The sequence below is a fragment of the Thamnophis sirtalis genome, unplaced genomic scaffold (genome assembly GCF_051295495.1).
Source record: "Thamnophis sirtalis isolate CommonGarterSnake01/CBP01778 unplaced genomic scaffold, rThaSir2_p1.2 scaffold_11, whole genome shotgun sequence".
NCBI classification, from domain to species: Eukaryota; Metazoa; Chordata; class Lepidosauria; order Squamata; family Natricidae; genus Thamnophis; species Thamnophis sirtalis.
This window is the reverse complement of record NW_028261391.1, coordinates 27184127-27206630: the sequence shown is the minus strand read 5'-3', so window position 1 is coordinate 27206630 and position 22504 is coordinate 27184127. Positions and strand designations below refer to the sequence as shown.

Genomic DNA, 22504 nt, shown 5'->3' with positions numbered 1-22504 from the left:
AAAGATAAAAGACATAAAATATTATGAACTAATGAATTATATGAGTTAGTGTGATTTCCTTAGTTGAAAAATATCTAAAGACTACAGCCTGACTTCTTCAAAATACATAACCCGATTTTAATGTAGATTACCTTGCTGGGTGCTGTTTTTGGCTTAGACTGTAATGATATTATCTATATATACTGTGTATTCATCCAGACATTTTCTTTTCACACAAAGAGATGTTATATAAAATTATAAAAACAATCAAAACGTGATAAGGTATAAATGTAGGTTAGAAGCTGTTGTGGCCCAGCAGGAGCCATTGGAGCTGCCAACAGACTCTGACAGCGAGGGGCCCTATGAGTCGGCTTTGGAGGATTTGGAAGATCCTGGACAGGGATATGACTCCGAGCAGGGCTCAGAGAGGCTGGTTGGCCACCAGGAGACGCCTGAGCCTTGGACCAGTGGGGAGGAGACAAGGGAGTGTGATCCGGATGTCAGCAGTGAGTTGTTCCTGGATGCCCGGCACCAGAGAACTAATAGGTGTAAGGAACAGTTACACAATTACAGGAGGTAATTGCATTCAGCTGGTAGTAATTAGGCTCCTCTCCAGACTATAAAAGGCATGCTTGTGCACATGCCCCTTTTGCAGAAGTCAACGCATTAACTAATGTTGGAGAACAGTATTGTGAGCTTGGCAGGCTGGATTGCTGCCCAGGCTTGTCTGTGCCGGTTTGCTGCCGAAGACCTGTCTGTCTGTGAATAAATTCCGTAAAGTATCTTTGGCTTGGAGTGTTTTGGTGTGGGACGAGGGTGGTCAGAACAGAAGCATAATGAATAAATAAGAAAAATAAAAAGATATAAATCCTTTATCAAGAAAAAGAGGAAAACAGGAGGCAGAAGAGCTACTATCTGGGTGTAACTCATCACCATCATCTTGAATATGAAGAAGAGTCAGTACCATGGATTAATAAGTGACTTGAACGAAATGTTATCCTTTCTACTACATTTCTTGAAATAAAAAAAAATGAAGTCAATAAACCTGCATTTAGCTTACCAGTAAATAACATTTTGTACTATATTGGTAGGAAAAATCAAAGTTTTATAATGGGCATGACTAAGTCCCACTGACTGGTTAGGCCAAGTGGGACCTACCTAATTATCAGATTAAGGGGGGGGGTTCTTAATAAATTTATTATATGAATAATTCATATAATGGACCATTAATTTCAGCATCCAAGGTAACAGAAATGATGATAATATGCATGGAAAGAAAGAATCAGGAAGGGATCTCAAACTTTATATCCGTTGATTTATCAGAATTTAAATGTGCTTTGGAAGAAATGTGCTGTATGTCTTAAAAATTATTTATGGGGCAGTGTGTTCATTTTGCAACTCAAGTGAGTTCTTCATTTTTCCTTAAAGTGGAATTTTTATTATGGCAAACATACCCTTTTCCACAACCAGATTCAATATGCTTATGGATTGCAAGCTTTATGTGACCTTATAGCAACAGATGTCAAAATCTCAGTCCATGATTTACTATAGCAGGATATTAGGTTAAATGTCAGCAAATCAAAAACATACTAAAATAGCAGCAATTAGCAAAGGAAAAGATCTATTATTATCCCCTAATCTACACAAGAATAAAGTTTATCCTCCCTTCTGCTTTTAATTTTGGAACACAAAGAAATTCTTTAAAAGTATATATACTTCTGAGTAATGGTAAATTCTTTTTCTAAAAATAAATATGTTATACAGACCTCTAGTGGTCAAATCCTGTATTTGTTGAGAAGTACATTTTGAACCAAATGTAACCATTTCATTCTGTGTAATATTACCTTCATTTTCTACTGAAATCATCTTCAGGGAACAAATATAGAAGAATCTAGTCAAAAATAGCTTTATTTTTTCAACTGTCTCTAGCCATGGTTCCAGCAGATATTTTTAGACAAAGCAATCAAAATTGCATTATTTGAAGGTATCAGAAGCTTTATTTTTTTCACACTTGCACAAAGGTTTTTAAATAGTCAGCTTTGTCCCTCCAACAGCATCCCACATACAACAGCCTTTCAGAAGCACCCCATGATGGTTGGTGGCAAAAATGAAACAGTCTTGCTTTCCCTGAGAGCTTCAGTTACCTACATTTAAGCTATTTTGCTTCGTGGACGTGTTAAACATTTTTTTAAAAAAAAAACTCTTAGAATTATGCTTTCTTAACACAGATCTTCCAATATTTTTATGCTAATATAATTGAGGAAAAAAGGATAAATGATATTGGTTTTCTACAATGTTGTGGTTCAGTAATTAGCAATTTGGTAAAAGCTATTTTTTCAAAGGACACTACAAGAGCAAAGTTAGAATCTTGAAGGGGGGGTGACATCAACTTTTGCCAGAAAAATAATATCTTCCCCTCACTCAAATGCACCTGCTATTTATCTTGAAATAACAGTTTCCATAGAAGTCAAATGAAGCTTGCCTTACCATCCTGTTTGAAGGTCCACATGGGAACCAAAATGAATTAGAACGGGCAAAATAAGGTAATGCCCTATCACACCCATTTCTCACCATCGAGGGCCCAATTTTTTGTGTATCTCCCACAATTAGGGGAGATGCCATCATGTCAGCTCAATTAAAGTAGACCAGATTAGGAAAGCAAATTAATGAATGCTACTAATTTTATTACAAGGTTACAGCAGAAGTGGATTCCTCTCGGTTCGGACTGGTTTGGCTGAACCAGTAGTGGTTTGATGACCTACGTCGGTGGAACCGGCAGTGACCCAGGCCTGCCACATCCCTGAACTGGTTTTCTGGATGGTGCCATAGGCACCACCATCTTGTTTTTTGCTTCTGCATATGCACAGAATAATTTTTATTCACTGCGGATGTGCGCACAGTGCACAGAGCGCTTCCACGAACGAACCAACAGTAGCAACTGCTGGAACCTACCCCTGGGTTACAGTAACAGAATCTTGTAAGTCTGAATGCCCTCCTCCCTTTATCTTCCAGTGAACTAGGAAGGGCAATGCTGAGACACTTTCTCCATCCCCATTCCTGCTTTGGATTCAAATTTATCTTATTTATCTTGGTTGTGGCTCTTTCTCTGGTTTCCCAAGGCTACATGACAACACTCCCCCCCCCAAAAAAAGATTCAGCTTCTTTAAAGAGTTGCAGATGGGCATTACATACATAGAAGCACTTTTAAAATCAGATTCAGAAATGGAGTACATCTCCATTCCTTTTATAAACACTTTCACATAGTTTCACAAATGGTTTCATAACTAGTTTGATCACCAGAGAAAAGAGGAAATGTATAGAAAGAAGCAGTGAGATAATTTGCTCACATTAATGCAATCTCAGACATGATAGGGTAAGTCCCCCACCCACTCTAGTTGGGCTTCAAATACAGAATTGTCTCTTCAAGTTCAGCAAGGCCTCATTCATACCTACCACTGATGTCATCATTAATGGTGTTTAATCTGCCCTGCAGTTTCCTGGTGGGTTTTTATGTCTAGTATTTCATCTATGTATGTTGCCTCAGATATTTTAAGGCAGAGAGGAAATCAAGGTATGAACGATTTCCTGTGGATAAAAGAAGCAGCAGTTAGCATGTCTAAATATGAAAGTAAAATGAGTTGAATTATTCTCGAAGCCAAAAATTAGGTCTTGTGTTTACTTTTTATCCCAATTACTCTTAATCCCTCTCATAGGGTGCTTTGTTTTACAAAGATGAAGCACTGAAATGAAGGTAGTTCAAATCAGCCAGCACATGAATTCAATAAGAATGATATTAACAGAAACTACCCTTAGGAGTTACATTAAACTGGGGCAATGTAGGGTTAGGGTTATTATTGCTTAAAGTGAAAACTTCAAAGTATGGTTATAATAAATTATATTGTTCCAAACTAATACTGATCCAAATTAACTGCAGAGCCATCATATACTTTGAAAGTAATGAATGGAGTTAACTCCATCATAATTTAAATTTTGATCCCATATGTGATGTGATAAAGCAACAGGAAACTATTCATGTTCTGTTTCGCTATTTGTTATTCACCTTTCTTTCACAAATAATACTGGCCAATCATAAATTACTTTAGCTAACTAGAACTGAAATCTAACACAAAGCCATTAGGATGAATCCAATTTTCTCTCCTGATGACATGGATAAACCCAAGCAGCTATGAATTAATTGCAAAATTGAACAGCTTCATAATCTCAACCAAATTGTGCAAGAACTTGCCGAAAAGAAAGTGATGAATGCCCTTTTTATCTCCAGTTTTATTTTGTTTAAAGTTAGACCAGATGTTTTCTATTCTCCTTAAAGAAATAGTAGAAGAAGAGTATAAATCATACATAAGAATTATTTTATGCCAAAAATATAAGGCTATATAATTTTATTCCATTTGCACAAGAGCAAATATTTAGAGATTGGCAATGAAATAGTCCTTCAGATAAGATGTTCAGGTGACCTTTTTACAGAGCTATCCACTTACTGTCAAGAAGGCCCTTGTTGGAAAGAAAAGGCTGAAAAATGATTTTTCCTTGAAATCTGGCTTACAATCCTTGTTTACGTGATTGCGGTTAATGAAGTTGTCACAGGAAGCTGCAGCCACCAGTATCTCATCTTGTTTTTCATTTCAGTAAAAGTGCTGTTTACCTTGTAGAGAGGCCCAGCATCCTTCTCTATTATCTCAGGCAGTTTAATTAGAAGGTATGATCATCCAACATAGGAAATGAGCATAGTGCTAAATAATAGTTGGTGGAACAGTATGAAGCAACAGCACATTCTCATCAGAGACTTATTATAATCATCGCAATTAAAAAAGAAAATAAAAGGTCAGCCAGGACAGCTATATACAACAGGGATTAGCAGCTCTCCATATAATTTGATGAAAGTCTGAGGCTTCAGTGATCATCACATTTGATGCCCCTTGAATGAGGGCTATTGACAAAGCCTCACGTTTACCTCTCAGTGTTAGGGAGGTCAGGCCACAATCTAGCACTGTTGCCAAGCTTCCCACTGGCATTTATGGAAAAAATCTACCACAATAACTCATGCAAGTTGCAATAGTGCAGAAACAACAATTTGGTAGCTACTGTTTTGATGTTTGTCACAATATTTACCCAGCTTAAAAAGTAGACATTCCATGAGAACTATAATCTGAGCAAGATATGGCGAGCTTCTTTATACTGGCTTACCTCAAAAGCCATACATGTGGTTTATTTGGTTTGGCTAGGTAGGGTGAATAACCTTGCAAACTATGATTTCTGGCTCATGTGTGATATTCAGACCACAATGGCTTGTTCAATGAACTATGTTTAAAACATAGTGTTACTTAAGCATATTATGAATTCTAACTGATTCATACTATTGGCTTCTCAAACTCTGTTGTCCCTCAATTTCAAACAGGGGTTCTTCTTCCTTTCCCTGGTGATACAGAGAGCCTTTTTATAGAAGTCTCTGTCTTACACCAGTGCTTCTCAACTTAGCAACTCCAACTCCCAAAAATTCCCAACCAGAATATAAAGAAACACTGTCTTATTCCATTAAGCTATTGATCAGCAATCTTCTAGGAAGATATCAAAGATATGTGTAATGATTTTCTGTAGTGAAAATGCAGAAGAGTGAGTTTAGTAACATTTTGATTTCTCCTTCAGATTAAGAAAAATCATTTGAGGTAGCTTGCTTGTATTTTTATGAATAAACAAGATGTAGCTTCAAAGTTTTTTCACTGAAAGTCTTAGACTTTCAATTCTCATCCCAGATTTTTGCCAGCCAGTAACTGTCAGGTCTTGTGATCTCCAGACCTCCGGATGGCTGGGCCAGGAAATTAGAGAAGTTTTAATAAAAACCTTGAGGTGGTTGTTGTTGGGACAACAAGTTAGAAACTGGGGACTGTGGAAACTGGCTGCCCTTAGAGAATCTCTGGTATCATTAAGGAGCTTCTGGTGGCTTGTAAGAGATTTAGATATCATCTTGCTTGGTATGTTTGCTTTTTATGTTTCGTTTTTTAATCTTGTTTGCCTGAGCAAACAATAAAACTTAAAGCCCCTTTATTCATTTGTATGCTTATGGTCTCTGGATCCAAAAGAAGCAATTACCTGGGCATCTGATTAGTGCCCTGATATTGACCAAACACTGAGCTGGAAGCATTCAAAGAATTTTTCCACGCCTTCACTACAATGCAAATGAAGACTCCTCACAGAGAAGAATGCTACTTTGTCAAGCATTCATGTATCACTGTTTGAGTATACAGAGGGGGAAAATGACAAACATCATCCTACTAGAATTTACAGTATTAATAATTTCTGGCACTGTTGATTTCAATAAACACATTTGTTCTTTTCAATTTCTAATGTAGTGTTTTATTTCAAGGGAGGAATGGAGGAAGGAAAGAAGGAAGGAGGGGGTGAGGGAGGGAAGGAAGGAAGGAAGGAAGGAAGGAAGGAAGGAAGGAAGGAAGGAAGGAAGGAAGGAGGATTTGAATAATTCCTGTCTCTTTTTTTAAATGAAATCTGCTTGTTACAGGCAATCAGCAAAATGACAGCATAATATGAACTCTGATCAAAGAAGGCACAAATAAACTAAGTGTCCTTTCTTAATTTCTTTAGGTTAATTAAATATTCATCTTTGCAAGGTATTTCACGTTGAATTCCTGATAATAATTAATCACATTGTGATTTACCAAACAGATGGATTTTTAAAGTATTATATATGGGTTAAAAGAAAAAGGTCAAGGCCACAATATATTATTTGCATTTTATAGCAAGTAAAAATCAAAAGAAGGTAACACATTTTCACAATGCATGTTCTAATGAAAATAGAACCTCAACTGATTGCTTTACTTGAGCCAGGTTTAATCCCAATTGTATTTTGATTAGCTAAAATCAATGCTGTTAAATAATTTGCCACCACAAGTGACATTCTAAATAGAGCAAAGAATCATTTATAATAATGTGAAATTCTTTACTTTTAAACATATTTCATACATTATTTAGGGTTTTTTAAACATTTTTTCCTGATTGGTACTAGGCAAATTAAATGGATCTTAAGTAGATATTGCTGTTTTTAAGGTGGAAACGCTGTAATTTTAATTATTTTTAGCAAGGAAAAGGAATAACTTAGTGCGAAACAAATGTATTTTCAGAGCTGTCATGTGCCATCCTATCTCCTTTAGCTGATATCTTGATTTTCCAGTTTAGAGAGATTGTATATTGATTTATTCTTATTCTTTGTACAGTACTTGTTTTTCTATTTCCTATAGTAGTGCTATTGCTGTGAATTTTAGAGCAACACATTTCTTTCAAAATATTAGAAGTTCCCTATTGTTACAAAAATCCAATTTGGATTTAGCAATGGTTCCTGCATGCAGCTTAGGTATTGGGCGGTTGTATCTGAAAGATATGAAAAATGTCAAATGAACAACTGCCAAGGTTAAGGTAAGATAAGGTTATGAATATATCTCACTGTTACCTTATCATGAGAAAATTATACAGGTGTTACTTTTTAGGAGTCCATGATGTCAAATGAAAATTCTTAAACAACAAACAGTAGCAATCAGTATAAATTACTGAAAGCAGCTTGATGTTTTGCACATATTGTGAATCAACTGACTGTCATAGGAGTGGTATTCTACAAGTGTTGGGAGTTGTAGTGAAAAATATTTTGAAGAACATCATGTTGAGTTGAAGGGTCAGGCACTTTAGAGCTCCCTAAGAAAAGAACCTGGAAAATGTAAAATGAAAAAAAATAGTTCCCATGTTCTCTATGTAAGTAGTTTTAAAATAAAGAACAAACATATGCATGCTTTCAACTCGTTTCCTAATAAAGTTAATGAATTCATTAACTTTAAATAATTTTTGTGAATCTGTTTCTGTTTGAATGAATTCTTCATGTGAATTTTCCTCCTATGTGGTGTTGATAATTCTTAAAAGTTGCAGTCCAGGATAACAGAGAGCAATATATTGGGGGAGGCTAGCTTATGGCATGCTACATTCAAAGGATTACATTTTATTAAATGGATTTTATTTATTTCTTCTGCTTCATGTAGTGATTGGCTGTTTTCAGAGTACTAGAACAAGGACAAAGAAGCATAGTTCACTTAAAAAGAAATCAGTTTTGTGATAAAATTTATAAACAATCTTCATTCACTGCAAATATTTGTTAAACTCTCTTACACAGCTGACTACAAAACCCACAAAAATTATATCCTTTTCACCACTACCCTTTCAATCAACTCAACATTAGAAATCAGCCACAGGATTAGTCCTCCACTTACTAATAATTCATAAATACACTCTAAAACCAACCTATAATTTCTCTACAGGTTTCAAAGTATTACCACTTGGTATTGTTAATCTGAAGCTTACAGAGTCAGAACTAAATATTGTTCATTTTTAATGTAGCCAAAAGCTGACCATAAAGAGCACCTTCCCGTCCACAGCTTCCAGTGCTTTGTGAATTAAGAAATTGTTCCCCCACTTCTTTTCCTTCATATAAAGAGAAGAAAATAAGTTCCTTGTATCCACTCACAATGTCCCTATTTTGCCACTTAGTAGACCAGCTGACAGTTGGGACCAGATGGCTGCTTCCCTCTGCTAATGGCAGTGTAAAACTGCCAACCTTGATTTTTTCCCCCCTAGAAATCCAGTTAAAGATTTTTGATTAAAATCAATCAAATCGCTAATTACTGGTATGCAAGATAGTGTAACTGCAGAATATGTGCAGAGTGGCTGTGTGGTCTCACACCCAACATATTTAATCTTGTCTCTGACTTAAACATTTTTGAATTCATACAGTATTTTGAAGTCACTAGTCAATCTGTGTTTGCAAAAGTGGCTAAGCCATAAAAATCCCAACCAGGTTTAACACTAATCATTTTATACAAACATAGTCATTAGGTCCTGGATAAGAATGGTGTGTGGACACAAGCAGGAAAGAATTATCTTAATGTCTGTTCAATCTCTGTGATCTCAGACAATGCCTTTAGAGAGCCAACATCTCATTTATTTGCAGTGCTGCAATATGTCCAGACTACAAGGTCACCTTTTGTTCTAGTGTGAAGCCTTTTTAAAAAACCACTGGCTATACCTAAATTCAAAAAAAAATCACTATTACTTAGGCCACAGACTTTAATCTAAGGCTAAAACCCTATATACTCATTAATCTGATATACCAACAAATAGATGAATGGGAAGAAACCATAAAATGCAATGTAATATTAAGCAAAAGTGTTGCTTCAGGGATATCGCTGAGCATACTCAGACAGCTGGTTTAATATGGTCTTTGTCCAATGACAGTTTATATACCAAAAGAGACAAAACTACTGGATAAAGTATCTAACCATCAAAGAGACCTGATATGTTATAGCAGTTTAAAGATCTAATAAAATGGTGTTAAGGAGCTGTCAAGTGAGTGCTTTTAATACATTGAACTAGAAAACAAGAATAATAAGCTTTTAATTTTCCTTTCTCAGGTGCTGTTGGTATCAGTTTCCTACACAGCCTCTAACAGAACTGATCACAATGATGCTAAACACCTCTGCAGAAGAGGCCGATAAAAAGCACCCCATCGACTGTCCCTCTTTGGGAAGAAACAGCTACATTTTTATCATGGTTCCAACTGTTTACAGTATCATCTTTGTCATTGGTATATTTGGAAACAGCCTGGTTGTGATTATCATCTACTTCTACATGAAGATGAAAACTGTGGCTAGCGTATTTCTGCTTAATTTAGCCCTGGCAGATCTGTGTTTCCTAGTAACTCTACCATTATGGGCAGCTACAACAGCCATGAAGTATCATTGGCCTTTTGGAAACTGCTTGTGTAAGATCGCTTCAGTTGCAGCAACCTTCAATATGTATGCCAGCGTCTTTCTCTTGACGTGCCTCAGCGTAGATCGTTACTTAACAATAGTGCATCCCATGAAGGCCCGCCTTCGACGCACAATGCTCGTTGCCCGGGTGACTTGCATCATCATCTGGCTGTTGGCAGTCATTGCCAGCTTACCTGTTGGAATTCACCGCCGTGCATATGACCTTGAAAATGAAAACATCACAGTATGTGCTTTTTGGTATGGCACACGCAGGAATTCAACCAGCCCCATAACCATCAACATTGGATTAGGCCTATCGAAAAATATTCTGGGCTTCTTCATTCCTTTTGTGGTCATTTTAATAAGCTACATATTAATCTGGAAAACTCTGAAAAAGGCTTATGAGTTTCAGAAGAATAACGGCAGAGGTGATGACATATTTAAGTTGATTGTTGCAATAGTTCTTTTTTTCTTTTTTTCTTGGATTCCTCATCAAATATTTACTTTTATAGATGTGCTGATTCAGCTTGATGTGATTAAGAGCTGTGATATTGAAGATATTGTGGACACAGCTATGCCCTTCACAATCTGCTTAGCTTATTTTAACAATTGCCTGAATCCTGTCTTTTATGGCTTTTGGGGAAAGAACTTTAGAAAATACTTCCTTCAGCTACTCAAATACATCCCTCCAAATGTCAGGCATTCCAGTTTGTCAACAAAGATGACTTCGCTTTCCTACCGACCCTCAGAAGACTTAATCCGCACTAGCAGAAAAAAAGGATCTCTAGTTGCTGAGTGATAGTATAGCAGCACATTTTTTGCTGTTAGTTGCTCAAAGGAACAATGTTCCTCTTCTGCAGTGTTGGGCCATCTGAAATACTTTATCCTTGTGAAAACTGGGTAGTAGCTTCATGTCACGTTGGACAAAGAATGCAGGCACCATGCCTTACCGTGTCAGAGCTTGGTGGGAAATAATGTGTGGTAGAACATTTAATCCAAACATGTAGAAGAATCTCTGAAATTATCTTTCATTACCTTATACATCGGTGTTATATAGAAGACTTATTTCAGAATCAGGAAAGGAAAGGAAAGGAAATGAGTATTTCAAGAAAGTGAAAGAACTCCCTATGTAATTATAATCTAATCCTCCTTGTGCTACATTTCATTGCATACACCCATCTTCTACAGAGCCTGAGAAGTGCCAGAACTGAACTCATGTATATCAGTAATACCAAAAAGTTTTGAAATAAGAGTAAAAGTGTAATGCAATGTAGAATGAATCCACATTTAGACAAAAAAAAATCGTGTTCAAGTAACACTTGCTACATATATAACTAAATGTACCACGTTCCAAATATAGCACTGTTTCTAAATGTAATTGAACAAAAACTCTTGGCAAAATATATCTGTGGAAAATGTCTGTTTACTTTCACACAATTTTAACTGCCTTTCAGAAGTACTTCACTACTATTGTTTATATAGTACAGTTCCTTTCAAATTGGGTGTTGATTTAGAAAAGTTTTGATAATACAGCCTTTCCTAAACTGGTACATTCTAGATGATCCAGGTTACAACTATAATGACTACTGTACTGTCAGCTCAGTGCAATGTATCTGGAAGACATTTTATAGGTCATAACCTGAACCTTGACCTATACTGCATTCAGAAGCAAACTGGCAACCGATTCAACTTGCAGAGCAGAGGTTCAACATGCACCAGTCTTGCAGTTCATATAACTACCGAGACCATCACATTTTGCACCAGATTCAGTTCTAGATACTTAGATTCAAGGAAGAGGGATGTCCCAGGGCAACTTGATACACAGTAAATTTCTCACAGATACTCAAATTTGCATGTAGGGAATGTGCATTTGGAAATTCTGGGAGGTTGAACTCTATATATCTTAAAATTGCCAAGTTTGACAACCACTACAGTAAACCCACCCAAATATGGTGTGATGCCAAATAGGCAGTCATCCACCATCCCTATCGACATAGACACACACATGTGCACCAATAAATAGACATGCTATATTAATATTCTATAATATATGAACAAGACAGTGCCATTAAAGTAACAAAAAAATGAACCAAAAAAATATTCAGAGCCTGGGTGTCAAACTTGATCATGTCACAGGCTGGATCATGACGTATCATGACTTATTTTACCTTTGCAGAGCTCGGGTGGGCAGGGCCTATGCATGATGTATCTGGCCCAAGGGGCCACCAGTATAATAGGCCTGGTCTAGGGCTATGTCAGCAATAAAAAGAAAGAGGTATTATACAGTATAGAACCTCTGTTAGGATCAGTACGTATTAAAATCAGATGGATTTATTTTCTAATTGCAAACTAATAACACGTGCTGTCTGTATTCTTTTAGCATCTATTATCAATCCCAGACCTCCTAATCACTATATCTCTGTGTATATATTTCGGATATTTTTAAATCTGTAAAACTTATTTTGTGCAAAAAAATCATGCAGCTATAATTTTACATCAATTAAAAATACTCTTGATCATAGTGAGGATTTATATCCAGTATTTTAATTCAGTATCAGATAATGGTCAAATAACTGCAAGCAAAGATGACAAGAGATTAATAGTCATAGCCACTGCTGGACTTATCTCTGTCTTTTTAACAGAACATAGGATCGATGTTTCAAAGGCTATGTAAAACTTGCTATCTTAGTCTTCAGGTGGCCTGTCCTGCATTATCAAACAGTCAAAGGATATGGATTACTTGTTTAACATTGCTTTAATAGTATATTACAACTTTCCTTTATGAAAAAATATATATTCTGATAACATCTGCTTTGAAGATAGTAGAACAGGGGTGTCACACGTCATCACGCTGGCATCATGTGATGTAGTGGGACTTTTTTCCCCTTCACTAAATCGTGGCCAGCATGTGACACATCCAGCCCATGGGCTGGGAGTTTGACAGCCCTGTAGTAGAAGGATCCTTTATTAACATTTCTGTGGGTGCAAGACGTTTAATTAAAACATTACCTTAAGACCTTTAATTAAAACATTGTGTTCCTTCACCTGTTACGTTACTAACTCTTCACTATTGGTGATGTTGACTGGAGCTGTTAAGAGTGTAGTTTAGCAACATATTTCATAAAAAGATGCATTACACTGCCATAAGTCATTAAGGGATAAGTAGAAAAGGAGAATTGTGTTGTCAAAAGCATTCTCTTGCATAAAGACTCTCCAAAAATGAAGGACTCAAATTACACGAGAACAAGGTAGAATAGTATGTCCTGATGTTCTGCTGGAAAGTCTGAAGAAAAATAGGATGCATGCATGCATCGATGAAAATAGAACTATTTTCATAAACTGACACAAAATTTTATTAAAGTCTTTGATCACATGGCAAGAGGTATCCAACTTCAAATGTAAGTGAAGTTTTGTCCTTTATAATTAATCTGCATTTGTTCCTTAAAGAACCAATATAAAATTATGCATTTACTTTTATTGTCATCTTCATTTCATACTATCTATCATCTTCAAAACAGATCACATTGCTCTCTGTTGAAAAGGGAAACCTATACATCAACTAACACAGGAATACTTTTTATTTGCAATTATTGCCACATCTATTAAAACACTTTTTCTGCTGGCAGAATCATTTTTAAATGTTGGCTTGCTGAATTTGTAAATGAAATCATATTTATTTATATTTATTAATAACAGTACTTTGTTCTACTCATTCTTCCCATCATGGATGTAAAGCGCTTTCTTCAAAATTTAATATAAAATATACAGAATGGATTAACTTGCAAAAAGGTAGCAATCAGTTGGTGGTACAGAAAACATGCAAAAAGAAATGTATTTTTTATGATATTTTATTAGTGATTCCACAATAGTATATATTTGCAAACACTCATGTTAGAAGTATGTTGAAAGTATTTATGAATTATCAATGGATTTAAATTTTTTTAAGAGTTTTACCCTTGCACATACAAAAATGTTCACTGTATCTGAAATTTAATTTCATGTTTGATAAATCTAACATCAAAAGCAAACAAATTGTTAATGTTTGTAGTTTCCTTTGTTGGCTCAGTATGTGTAATGTTCACATGCATAGCATAAACAGCCATGTGTATAACATAGATTCTATATCTTACAAAAGCTGTGAAAATAAAGTTCATATATATTAGTATTTCAAAATATCATAATTGTTCCCACATTTGTGTCACTATGAATCACTAAGTCCAGAGCCACCCAATGCTATTTTTGAACAACCACAATATACTTGCATCCAAAATGTCATTGAAAATTGACAGAGAATAAAATAGCAATAGACTTATTTACCACTCCACAATGCTTTACAACACTCTCTGAGCAGTTTAGAATATCAGCACTATTGCCCCCAACAATCTGGATCCTCATTTTACCAACCTCGGAAGGATGAAAAGCTGAATCAACCTTGAGCCCGTCAGGATCGAACTCCAGCTATGGCCAAAGTTTGCCTGCGTATCTCAACCTGGCCAACTTGAAGATGTTGCTGATGAGGAACTCTGGAAGTTGAAGTCCACACATTTTCAAATTGACAAGTCAACCTTGGTTACAGTGACTAAAACGAGAAAAGTTAACATTTGTTATGTAATCACAGGTATAGTCTGTTATTCTAAAATGTTAGTTTCTATTATATATACATATGTGGCACATTTGTGCCATTGAGCAAATACTGTTACCAAATGAAGGAGTACTAGACAATTGACTCCAACCCACAAGTCTCTCTTCAAGTGAAACAGAAAAACAAAAACATCACAGCAAAAACCATAAAGGAAAAAGAGAATAATATCAGAGAATGGATTCAGGGATTATAGTAGAATATGACTTTATTCAAATACTTTGAAGTATTTCTGTATACCCCCCCAGGAAATCCACTGAGTTGATACTGGTTTTCATAGAACCTGAAGTACTTTTAAATGAATCAGGAGCTTTGATAGAAAACAGTCCAATCCTACAGTATCTCAGTTCTAAAACAGATTATCCATTTAAACCATCAGCTGGGAACTTTTTAGGTTACACATTGTGTATCATGGGGATTTACAGCTGCTGCTACTTTTGAGAAAGTGATGAAAGCAACACTGCACTATTATATCTTTTTTCACCTTTTGAACAATTACACCAAGTAATGATATGTACAAAGAGGGCTAGGCTTGCATCACAACAGGACAGCACAGCTTTTGACAGATTGACCCATTTCACACACAGGTCCCAGATTCCCACAAGTTCTTATGCTGTTCTGCATATTTTTACTGACTATCCAAGTAGCATAATTCTTAACCATCCCAATCCAATTGAATGTTGGAAATAAAGTTTGGAAAAAATCTTCAGATTCTCTTTATGAGCTGGCTAAATTTCCCCCCAAAAATGAAAAAACAAGACCAAATTTGATGGAGGTGTTTGGTAGGCAGCAAAAGAGCATATGCACTAAATGGTGTGTCTCTGTACACACATAGGCAACACCAGGAGAGAGTGAAATATTCATGTCTACTGCTGGTAAAAGGGGTAGAAAAATACCCAAAACACATGCTGTGCTTGCTATCCCTGCCAATTTATTTTTTCCCATCCAATTGAATGTTGGGAAGACATTATGTAAAGAGATTCATAAAATAATAGGATAGAAGAAATCTTATAGTCCAATTCCCTTCCACAGCAAACTGCTGTCTAATCTTTGTTTGAAAACATCCAATGATGGAGCACCTATAACAGTAGGAAGCCAGCTATTCCAGTGCACACTGGTTCTCATAGTCTTAACATTTCCTCATATTTTGAGTGTTGTTCTATGTGTGTAGACAAGGGTATCCAGGGAGGCACAAGGACCCCCGGAAGGTCATCTGGAGCTGTTGCAATGAACACCAGAGGGCAGGTGGCATGCACACCAGAACACATTGGCACTGGAAACCAGAAGATCATCTGCTTTTCCAGTTTCTGGCATGCACATATGCTTTTTATGCATGCGCACTTTGGCACTCAGTGCTGAAAAGGATCACACGGACTCCCATTTTGGCACTTGGTGCCAAAACGCTTAGCCATCACTGCAGTAGAGTCATCCAGATTAAAAACTTGATCTAGGGCTCAGCATTCCTCACTAGATTTGGTGTGATGTAATATGTCCATTTTTTGTTTCTAGTGTCAGAAAGATCCTTTTCCCTTTCATTTTGGATAAAGGGATTGAACAAGATATTGCTAGCCATTTTGATCTCATAGGAACAATGGCAGCTATCGCAGATACAAAATGTGGGAGACAGGAGGCCCAAGTAGAAGAACTACACAGTTTCATTAAATATACCACATAAATTAAGAATATGTAATTTAGCAGAAGAAAATATATTTAAAATGTGTTTTATCCTGGTTCCTTCTCTGATAGAAAGCCACTATCATATTCATCATTTTCATGGATTTAAACACATATGTGTTACAAAAGCACAAAAGTTACCAAAAGGTCTTTCATCCAAGGCAAATCAAAATTCATGTGTGAAGCTGAAGAATTCTTGGCAGATTTTCTGTTTCAGCTGTGCTGTTTTGCCAAGAACAAAATTAACATGACCCTTGTTGAGGATCATAATTGTGTCAGAGGAGCTAGATTTAACAAACCTAGAATCTATTTGACCAAATCCATTAGGCCATTTAACGTGCTTCCATTGCTGAAAAACCTGGCATATGCTGATGCAATTGCCAAAATCCCCAGCCAGCATACTTGTTAGATTGTTCAATCCATATGGAAGGAATCAGATTAGAGAAAGCTCTCTAATGCATACTACGTAGAAAATGTATTTTAAAAAGTGCTCTCCCCACCCCAGTGGAGAAATGTGTTTTCCCCTTCCAGTGGGAGAAAAATTATAGTAGGTTTAAAACTTTATTGGCACTTAAGCATATTTTTCCCTGATTGAAGCAGAATTTGTGAAATAATTATATGTCCATGACAAAAGCTGCTAATGATTAGCCTTCAAGAACTGCTGTTGTTTTTCTGACAGTTCAGAAGCTGGTTTTGTTTATTTCAGGAAAAGGAAGCATCAGATCTTTTATGGACTATCCAAACTGAACAGACAGAATAGCAGTGCTAATTATCCATTTCCATCATTTCACTAAAGCTCTCACTGTAGAATAGAAGACTTCGGTAACAATTTAGAATTCTAATTAATTCTTGTCAGCAAGTAATGCTTCTTTGAAGTAATAACATTCACTTTACTGCTCAGCACTAATATTGTGTCATAAAAGGTGGCAAACGCATAACCCAAGTAAAGAGAAAAGATTATATGGGACAGCAGAAGTGAAAACATTATCAAGTAGAGCAAAGAGATGTGTTGGCAAAAGAAGAAAAATGTGAAAGAAATAACGGTCAGTATATAATAAATTCTGTTTCATATTTGTTTTGCTAGTTGAGATGTCAGTGGCTTTCTCAAATGATTTTGCAGAGTTATTATTTCTTATGGAAATTAAATTTAAGTTAATATTTTATTTATACACTTATTTAGGAAATTTCTGAGCCAAAGTGGTGAAGGTAGATATGCTACAACAATATGTTTATTTTAATAGGTTGTCACAATTTTCCCTAACAATGAAATGTTGGGGGCAATTTCCCTGAAAGGTGTGTAGCACAACATACAAAACAACACAGATATATGTAAATAAAAGCTCTTTGCAAACAGCTTTCAGAAATTTATTTTCAAGATACATGTTCTACACACAAATGGGTGGCAGGGATGTTTATCTGCTCAACCCCAGCAAATGAATTCATTTCATTCCTGTCATTCATTTAACAGTGAATTCAGATTGCTCCCATAAAAACTGTGGAGGAATTCCATTTACATACCTGAATCTAGATATTTAGGACTATTTCCTGTGCCCTTGATCAAACTGGCGGGACTAGCAGAATACAAAACATCTAGAACAGGGGTGTCAAATTCACATAATCACAGTGTTGTCGCGTGACATGTCCCCTTTGCTAAACTGAGCATAGGCATAGCCAGCATGTGACACATCCAGCCTATGGGCCGGGAGTTGGCAGCCCTGATCTAGAACATCTGTTCAGGGCTACAAAAACCCAGATCACATTAAATGACAGCAATCTCTATGCTACTATTTGATAGTGCAAATCTGGTAGCCCTATAAGATGTCTAGTAGCCTTAGCCCCAACCTCTTCATATATTACTAACTAGGCCGGGTAGGAAATATTTGGTTGCTTTCTTACAAAAACATGCTTGTGATATCCACAACAAGCAAAAAAATCCTTGCCTAGCTTTGAAAACGTCAGATAATTTCTGTCAGTGCTGCAACAACCACAACTTTCTTCCACAAGCAGACAGCTGGCTTCATTGCATGACTATGATACAGCTCAAATAACTGTCATGAGACTGTCCCCACAAGATGTAATATCTAAGGTGGTCATTAAAACCAATGGGGGATTTGCTTATTCAAGATAATAGGACATAGATGGCAGATGTAATCTGACAGATCCATTCCTGCCTACAATATCATGTTACTCTATGAACAAGCACAACGAAAATAGCAAGATTTTAATACCAGCATTTTAAGCACTTTGATAAAGGGTTGCCACTTCCTAGAAAAAAACAGCTGCAAGAAGAGAATGGTCATGCTATATCCTCACGGAACTGATCGGGAGGAAATTATGGATTTTGAGCATTTCATTTTCTTTGTGCAATGGTGATGGACAAATATATATGATGACCATAATGACACAAATATGAGATAATGAACTGAGTACATATTCAAATGAATATAGATGATATAGATATAGATATATATAGGACAACATAAATTTGTGAAAGGCACATTATTATTATGGAAGCAAGAATGTGCATGTGCAGTATACAAAGTTCAGAGTATAAAAGATCTCTCTCCTCATCAATTTTTATTGTTATTGTGTTAAAAAAAACTTTAATGTTTCATTCAGAATGGAAAGTACTGTAAGCAAAATTAAAGGTACACTTTATTATGTTAAAACAGCAAAAAACAAGAGAAACAGCAGTCATTTAAATGAGAGACAGCAATAGAAGTACAAATCAAAATCAAAGTAACATTAATATTCAGCCATTATCCATAGTTTCAGGATAATTACACTATTCAACCTGGTAATCTAATATGGGCCTTTCTCTCTTTCTCTTTGAATTTAAGTCAGCAGAGATTCACTTCTCAGAAAAAAAAAATTTAGTCTGCAAGCCTGCAATCCTATATAGATAAATGAATAAACACTGATAAGATTTCACTATAAATAGCAAGAATTAGAAATCTTCAGAAAAGAAATATAAGAAATTTCGGAATGTTGATGACATTTTATTTTTTTTTCTCATATGAAATTCTCCTCTACCCTGCTTTTCATCATAGACATATGGTAGCACTGCTCTATTAAATTAGCATTTAATATAATTATTTCGCTGTCTTTGAAACTTAACATCCATTTTTCTGAACATTGTTTAATTGCCTCATTACTTAGTTTTTAAAAAAATCAACCTGCACCTATTCTCTTTTTTGCAATTTTTTCTTCAATGAAAAAAATTACTTTACACATAACAGGGATAATCTTATAGTTTCATCTTAAATAAATGGAAGCAGGAAAATTTCCACTGAATGACTGGCTTCTGAGCCACTATTCTTAAAATTGGACTCTTACCCTTTAAGGCCAGATAAAAGCTATCAAGAAAAAACAACTTTCAGCAAGAGAAGAAAACCAGATGCTCTCATTAAGAACACAGGATTCAAACACTTCAGATTTGCTGGTCTCTGGTATCACATCTGTTGTATTAGTATTCATATAAAAGCTTATTTTTATATTCAATAAGCTAAGGTCTACTTTACACTTTCACTAACACAGCCCCATTGAATTGGGGTTTGAACATGTGCAGGCTACATCAGAGTCTGGCTAACTATATTTCTTCATTTATCTAGATTTATCTTTCATCAATACAGGATCACATTTAGCTTACTTTGTCAAGACTTTCTTTTATTATATGATTTAAAACTTGAGAAAACAGACATAACAAATCAAGTGTAGAAAGGTCAAAGCTGAGTGGTAAACCCATAAGTTTTACGGAGGAGCCTCAATTCAGTCTTCATCTCTAAGAAAGAAAGATAATGGTCTTGTTTAAAACTCTTCTCATAAACTTATGAGAAATAGTATCAGTACCTAAATACTGAGCTAAGTAAATCCAGAGTTTCATCCATTTAGGATTTCTTCATGTGTTCAAAGTACAGCAAAATAGCTTTTAAAATTGTGGCTTTGCTATCCTGATCTGCTCTTGTTTTGCCAAGATAAGTTGTTAGTAGTTGATTTCTTGTATCTGTATCCTTACGTCAACATTGATAATGTTTAGCCACTATATTTTTTGCCAGCTTCTCTTTCCTTGGTATCATATGTCCAAAATATCTAAATTTTTGCTTCATTTTAATGCTTCAGCCAAGCAACTTGCTTTTACTTCATTTATTATTGAATGTTTTTCTTCCTTTTTCAACATTTTTTATAATATAATAATTCCAATGCATCCATTTTTCATTATTTCACCATTTTGATGATCCATATGTTAGAATTGTGAAAACCACAATCTTGATAAAACAAACCTTCCACTTTCATTTTAAAATTTTATCTAAATTTGTCAACATAGATATCTTTATTTTTCTGGATAAAGTCACAATTCTGTGAATTTCTGAGCCAAAGAAGATATTTTTCAACCACATATCTATCTATTTGTTTTTGATTGGTGTCTACTGCTGACATTTTTTAAATAATTATTGACCAACGTATCAGCTTTAGCATTTTCTTTTTTTTCACTTTGATCAATAAATTATTAATATTTTTCATTTTGTCCTCAATAACCTATCTTTTAATTCTGATGGTATTAAAATTAATGAAATTGTAATAATCTACCTAAATTTAGTTTTATAACAGTAATTAATAGCTGATTTCCAATTTTTAAAAAAACAGGCATACCTTCCTTTTACTAAAATTATTTTAATTGCTTATGCAAAACCAAAAGAAAACTTTAAGGAAGGAGGGACAACTTGGAGGAGAAAAAAAAAGAGAAAATTATTCTAAAATACTGTTTGCAACTTAAGCAACAATATATAAAATACAAAGGAAGGAAACTGAAGATGTCAGCATATGTTGAATTCATGTGTGGGTGTGGGTGTTTAAATGAAATACTGTTGTTAAATGCAAACTGGATGATTTCTTTACTTTACTTGAGTACACGAAGTTCTGTGAAGAAACCCTGCCAAGAAGAGTTCCCACAGTGAATTTCCAAACATTGTATTGTGAAAAGAACAGAAAGAAGCCTTTTCCCATATCACTGTTCTGACTAAAGATTTCCCTGTTTGGAATCCCAGGAAAAAGAAACTGTAATAAGTAGGTCAGAGACCACTAATGTTTATTTGTTATTTCAGAAGAAAGATGGACTTTCATTGCCAAAAGTCAGCTATGAGGGGATGGGGGGAGGGAAGAAGGGAAATATGTATTTAGCAAGATTAATCCCTATAGATTTAAGTACAAATTGGAACATTTTAACTGCCAGTTAAATTATCTGTGCTATGCTTTATTTCTTCTTCTTAAGGTCAAGAATGTGGCATTTGGTAAACAAGCTATTCAGTATATGATTAGGCAGAAGAGAGGAAGTCAGTCCCTGGAGATATGAAGAAAGGTTATGGCTTCATCGTGTCAACTGAATATTGCTTTGAGTTTATGGAAGCAAGAGGAAATATTTAATTACAAAGACGCAGCTGGGTATTACAGTCACATTGAGGTGAACCATGGAATAAACAAATCTGCAACCAATAAAGCAAATAGCTCTGCAAGATTCATACTTGTTTCTCCACATCTTGCATATGTCAGGGTTTGTATGGATTTTCAATAGTGGTTTACTCAACTTCACTATGGATAACACCCCTATCGAATCAGGTTCTGCATGTATAAAAGGAAATGTTATACAACTGATATCCCAGCTGAGTGCCTGATTGCTGGATAGCATGGCTTAGACCAATGATCACCAACTGGTGGTCCGTGGACCACTGGTGGACTGTGAGAAAATTTTGGTGATTCGCAGAAAACTTAGTTGCATTTTTATATTGTAATAAATACTATTTATCTTTTTTTAATCATACTAGTGGTCCGCGAGATTTAAAATTATGAATTTAATGGTCCCTAAGGTCCAAAAGGTTGGTGACCCCTGGTTTAGACTGTGGGTGTCAAACTCACCGTGTCACATTGCCATCAGGTGATATATTGTGTTTCTTCCCTTCACAGAACTGGAGTGGGCATAGCCTGTGTATGATGCATTTAGCCCATGCACCACCAGTTTGACTCTCCTGGCTTAGATCATGGTGGAAGTCCTTAGGTCTAGAAGGCACCAATATGAGGAAACCTGGCACTGAGTTAAACATCTGCGTGCTATAAAGGCTGGAATCATCTACCTCTAAACCTATCTTCTGCACAAACATACATCAATATTAGTGGTCAAATCATCTGTGAATTTGTCCAATCTCATTGTTATCTCAGTTGGCAGTTATTGGTCATTATTATCTAATGGCATCATATTCTATACTTTAACTATGTGAAAATAATAATTTTGTGTTATCAACCACATTTCTTCCCATCACGTTTCAGTTGCAACAATGTGTGAGAAGAAATAAAACTCCTCATTCATAGTTTCCATAGCAAGCATTATTTTATTGCTTTA

General features: G+C 35.6%; 1 protein-coding gene and 1 long non-coding RNA gene across 3 annotated transcripts in view; one reads left to right on the top strand and one right to left on the bottom strand.

The window, feature by feature from the left end:
• AGTR1 (angiotensin II receptor type 1) overlaps positions 1-11220 on the top strand; it is a 37039-nt gene extending 25819 nt beyond the window's left edge. The window contains exon 2 of the mRNA XM_014053097.2: positions 9462-11220. Coding sequence (XP_013908572.1) covers positions 9511-10599 — 1089 coding nt within the window. The 5' untranslated portion in view covers positions 9462-9510 and the 3' untranslated portion in view covers positions 10600-11220. The remainder of the gene's footprint in view (positions 1-9461) is intronic.
• LOC106538570 (uncharacterized) overlaps positions 1-22504 on the bottom strand; it is a 73464-nt gene that overhangs the window by 43488 nt on the left and 7472 nt on the right. For both annotated transcript variants that reach the window (XR_015698011.1, XR_015698012.1), the window contains exon 2: positions 14205-14379. This is a non-coding gene — a long non-coding RNA (uncharacterized LOC106538570). The remainder of the gene's footprint in view (positions 1-14204; positions 14380-22504) is intronic.